At 29.9% G+C, this 5,574-nt stretch overlaps 1 protein-coding gene across 1 annotated transcript; it reads right to left on the bottom strand.

Annotated features, from left to right (window-relative positions):
• Positions 1 to 3,878: 3,878 nt before the first annotated feature.
• On the bottom strand, positions 3,879 to 5,173 carry LOC107641500 (F-box protein SKIP23-like). The gene has a single exon (XM_016344989.2). The coding sequence runs from the start codon at positions 5,156 to 5,158 to the stop codon at positions 3,929 to 3,931; it is 1,230 nt and encodes a 409-aa protein (XP_016200475.1). The 5' UTR covers positions 5,159 to 5,173; the 3' UTR covers positions 3,879 to 3,928.
• Between the last annotated feature and the right edge of the window lie 401 nt (positions 5,174 to 5,574).

Below are 5,574 nucleotides of genomic sequence, written 5' to 3'. Positions count from 1 at the left end.
TGTTAGGATTTGGCTTTCATATATTAGGCATCATTTTTAAAGTACACCCAAAACATAATAAATAAGTTATTCTTTAAAAGTGTTGTGTTTGATACAAAAAGTGAACGCATAGATATCAATTTATGACTATGCTTTATAAGTGATTTCTATAATATATCTAAGGCTACACTTTTTAAATGATACTACAATTGTGTATTCTTTTCTCTTATAAAAAGATAACACGAAAAAAAGCGTAGCCTATTCTACGTTTTTCAAATGTAATTTAAAAAAAGTATGACTGAATAGATATTTTTTTGTAGTGTATACAAAAAAAAATAAAAAAAATTTCTATTTTTAGTATCACAAGAATCTTACTTTTTGTGTGTCAACATTTATTTTTCGTAACAATTTTATCAAAACCACTTTTCAAACAAAAGTGGTATAAAAATCATAATTTTTTTTTGTTAAGATATTAGATTATCTTTCAGTGGCTCCATATCAACTTATCAAGCATATATAAAGAACTATAAACGTAAATAGAGAATTACTATAATTCTATCAATTAAGCAAATCATGTAAGTATAAGTGAAATAGCTAGAAAAGCAAACCTGCAAGTGACTGGCAACATTTTCCCTAGTCCAGTTTGGCACATTCATCACCTCAAGAATTTTCTTTGGCACCGCCTCTGGACAAATGAAAAAAGCACCAACACATGACAAACAATTACATATGAAGCTCTTTTAAAATAAATAAATAGATTTAACATAAATCTGATTTAAGAAATTCTAAAAATCCTTTTGTATTTCAGGGGTAGGAGAATAACTTCGACTGGACAAAAGAATCTTAACTAAGTTGTTTGGAGAATTGTGGTTGCTCCTTGAGAATGGCATTATACTATTGAAAACTGATAATGGTCTTTTATTAGGATTTAATTTTGCTCTAAAAATAATATCTTTTTTTTTCACTTGTCTATATTCATTTTAGTTTGAAATTTTGAGTAAGACTTTTGTTTAACATTACCGTGTTATCACTTGAAAGATTGAAGTAGATGGAGTTATTGATTTTCATAAAAAGAGTTATGTATTTAGTTTAATTTTTAAGAAATATATTATTAAAATTAGATCTTGAATTATGCTGGAACATAACAAATTTGAAAAAGAACAAAATGAATAATATATGAGCAATACTAGGGAACCAAAAGGGTATTAGCCAAAAATCAGCCAAATACTTTTGGGTGAATCCAAAATCGCTATGAGTTAATATATATGGATGTTTCTTCTGCTAAGTATCAGAATGTTTCTTTTTCATACTAAATGGATGTTCTTTTATATATTTTTCAAATTTTTTTTATTGCAAATGTGAATGTCTCTATTTTTTTAAGAATTTCATATTTTTTTAAAATTTTATAGATATTTAATTATTTTTACTAAAATATAATTAGATGTTTCTTTTGTTAAGTATTATAATTTTTTTTTCATATTAAATAAATATTTTTTTTATAATTCTATAATGGTGTAGTTTACATTCTCTTTAATCATTAAAACGAGGACACTTAATATCCCAAATCGCAGAAAACAACATCTGTAATAAACTCCTAATTACAAACATGTGTGTTAAATACAAAATAGGAACTCAATCATCCACCACTTCTCACTAGCATCATAGCACCATCCACCTTCTTAACCTTACACGCGCCTAACACAAGCGCAGGTAAAAAAAGCAGGGGCAAGAAATTAGTGCAAGCAGTACATCATCGAGCTCCAAAAATATTATGAATATGAATAATGCATCGTCAATAACATCATCAATTTTCTCTAGTAATGGCAAAACTGAAGCACATCCCAATTATGCTCTCTTACACTCATATATGATTGGAGTGATCAATCACAATAATAAGAACGAAGCCAATAATGAATCCCATCAACGTAAGACTCTCTCAACGTTGGATCTAAGATTTGATACAGAGAAGCTATCGAATCTTTTTGAATAGTCTAAAGTTGGAGGATCTAATTTTGATCCCATTATGTTGAGAAAAGTTTTCTTTTTCTTTTTTTTTTCTTCTTCTATTGTTAGCATCAATTAATGTTGAGAGAGGTTTGTGTCTGTGATTGTTGGAGGTGGGTAGGTTAATGTGAGAGAGAAGAAGAAGATTTTTATAGGTTTTAATTAGGTTTATTTAATTAATTTTAAATTTTTAAAATTTTGAATTTGAAAAATTTAAAATTAATTATTAATATAAATTAATATGGTTTTGTTTAGTTTTTGGCTGATATCCTTTTGGTTCCATATACTTTTCCATAATATATTTAGTTGAATATCTGTGACTATCAAATTGCTCTTAAATTTATAAAGAATAATTAAATGCCGTGAATGCATTAGAGGAATGAAATTTTTATGATTTTTCCCTTATTTTGTATGTTGTAGTGAAATTCATTATCAGTTTTCAAATTGGAATTGATGATTCATTTTAAACTTTTTTTAGGCATATTTATAATATAAACGCCATTAATTAATCTAACAAATACCAATAAGGTTAATTTTAAATTATATAGTAATTTACGAATACATGTCATTTGACAAGGATTTTAACTGTTAATAATTTTTAAAAAAATATACATTTGTCTTGATATTTGATATGAAAAAGTCATGAGCTATGAATTATGATTATTACTAATGAGAAAAAATAAAAAATAATGAATAACTAATAAAAATTTAAACTTTTTAGAAGAATTAAGCAATATAAATATCAAGAGAATATCTTGGACATGATCAATAAGCCTAACATTCCTCCCATGTTCTCAAACATAATGAAAAATTTATATACCAAAGAATTTGGAACAAACGTGTGGATGACATTATATTTTGCTTTTCAAAGGAAACACTCGTTAACTTGTGGATATAAAATTATCCTGACAAAGGTTGAAAACTTGAAATGCTATTGCATCTTGTATATGACCCATTTAGGGTGCATACTACAAAATATAATGTTAAGATTTTTCTACAATTAGGTAAAGCTGATCAATACAAATAATGTTCAAAATTAATTAACCTCTCTACTCATAGGACTTCTTTAAGCATATGACACTTATTTTATACATACCCGTGAGTGTGATCCTTGCCACTACCCCTATTCTTGAAGATTACGCGTGAGTGTGATCCTTACCACTACCTCCATTCCTGTTACAATTGTCTTTGTAACAAGTTAGGTTGATTTTGGATTCAAGGCCAAGTTCTTGTTTTCGGTTGGGAGTATCTACAAAGTTCCACCACTAATGCTGAAGATAGTGTTGACATCTGAAGAATCAAAGGGTGACATGAAAAGTGGAAAAGGGAAGAAATTGGATGAAGAGGGGAATTGCAGGCTGGTTGGTGTGGCAAAAGTTGATCCAATTGATGATTTTTTGGTGAATTCTTTTCTTGCCTTTCCAACTGAGTGCCTTGCTTACCTCAATGCTGTGATCTCAATTTCTGTCTCATCTTAAAGAAGAGATCATCATCACACTTTGGACATTGTTAAAATTTATTTTTAGTATTTTCGTAATAAGTTAGAAATATTGAGTAAAGGTTTCAGTGAATACAGAAGTTAAAATTGGATGAGTTTATTCACTCTAGAGCTTACTGTTCTGTGTTACATTTCATGTGTATAGCAATAATGCTGAAACTGTATACTTGTTAGTGTATTGTGGTAAATCATCGGTTTTTATGTTCTTGAGATTTGGATGTGAAATTTGAGAATGTCACAAGTCATAATATCCATGGCCAATTTACGTAAGTTATATAAACATTAATGTACATAATTATATTTTATAAGTATTTATTGCTTTAAATCAAAATCATAATACTAAAATGGTTTGAAGAACAAGTATTTAAAATAAATAGTAAATAATCTAAACAAAGACTTGGAAAAAGAATATATTAAAATCCAGGGACAAAAGCTAAGAGCTTTGAATTAGGGTAGCAACCAAAGGGGAGGACAAAAAAACTTCACATCTAACAATAGTCTATAAAAACGTCTGTTTTCCAAACTAAAGACGCCAAGATCTTGAGCAAGAGCATAGTCACGTGATTTTATCTCTATCATGTTATCGGAGAAGAATATCTGATTTCCTGTCTTTGGATAAGATGCCGGTATTTGAACAGAAGAAGTAAATCCGATCATTAGTATGTAATCACCCAAATTATAAACTCTTGACCATTTTTTTCCATTTTTTTTCAGTTCATAGATGTCGAATTTGTAAGTTTCATAACATTCGCTGTCTCTTCTATCCAAAGGAATGCGAAAATGTCTTACCAACATTAACAAACTTCCATTGGCACATCCAATCAGATATTTAATCGTTAAAGAGCTTGTGTCAAGTCGAGATGGAGGTCTGACTTCATGGATTCCTCCCTCAAGCCGCCCTGATTTTGTCTTTGTATCAAATTCATATAACTGGCCATCACGGTTTACTGCATATATCTTCTCTCCAAAAAATATAACATCTTCAAACTCGGTATCTCTAGTTGGAAACTCTACCCATCTCATATCATTAGGCTTGTAAAAGGCTAATCGACATTGAAATTCATATATGGCAGCCGCCATAAAATTATGATTGTTGCAGTCAGGAGGTGAATTTATAACAACCTTCCAAAGTTGAATTTTATGCGTGGAATCTCGATCTAAGGTGTAACTTTCGTCTGGAAAATCCAACAGAGTGTATTCATCTCCATGATTATCAGGCTCGTACTTAATTACATTAGGAAAAGTTGAGATGTGAGGAAGACCAAACTCAACATTTGTAAATGGATTTAACAGTAGCACGGTACCTTCAGATAAGGATACCATAATTAACCATCCATGAGAAGAACCACGGATGACATAGTTCTGCATCTGCATGTTTGGCAGCATGACATGGTAGATTCCCCGCTCTTTAAGGCCGTGAGTATCAAGAATTTCTTGACCTGCAACAGGTAATTGCATGAGATGATAGATCTCCTCGTCTTCATAAGAATTCTTCTCTGTTTCTTCAGGTATTAGCAGCCACGGAACATTGTTGGCATTGGGAATCTTTGGAAGTTTCAACCTCCATTCTTTGCAAACCAATCCAAGTTGGATATAATCATCGTATGAAAAAAACCGTGTTGAAATTTCTAGCAACAAATCTTCATCAATGTGTGCCCATCCATCAATATCACCCATGTCTGAGCTACAAGCAATGATAAGAAAATAGAAACGAAGTATAAAGGATAGATGAAGAATTTTTGTAGACTTCTAAAAAATTTATTGTTAGCAACTTAGGTCACAGAAACGTTTTTTGACATTTAAAGAATCTGTTCCTGATAACTTAGATTAGAAGAATGAAAATTGAAAAGATACTAATTCCCAGAATTATCTTAGTATTAGATTTTTCAATCTTTTTTATACAACGAAGCAATATAAATCACTCACCTTACTTAATGTATCAAAATATTTAAATAGATCCCCACAAGACTAACTTAAAAGATAAGATAAAATAAAGATAATTTAATTTAGAATTTTGCTAAGGAGACAATGGACTATTTGTACAATGTGTACAATGGGCTATTGAGTTACAAAACTCTTGACCTTTCAGATCT

The sequence above is a fragment of the Arachis ipaensis genome, chromosome B5 (assembly GCF_059453495.1).
Source record: "Arachis ipaensis isolate K30076 ecotype BB chromosome B5, ASM5945349v1, whole genome shotgun sequence".
In the NCBI taxonomy this organism is placed as follows: Eukaryota; Viridiplantae; Streptophyta; class Magnoliopsida; order Fabales; family Fabaceae; genus Arachis; species Arachis ipaensis.
Note: the sequence above shows the minus strand (reverse complement) of the source record. Positions and strands in the feature narration are given on the sequence as shown.

Coding starts and splice junctions, on each gene's coding strand:
- LOC107641500 (XM_016344989.2), bottom strand. CDS start 5,158: ATGGGTGATATTGATGGATGGGCACACATTGATGAAGATTTGTTGCTA.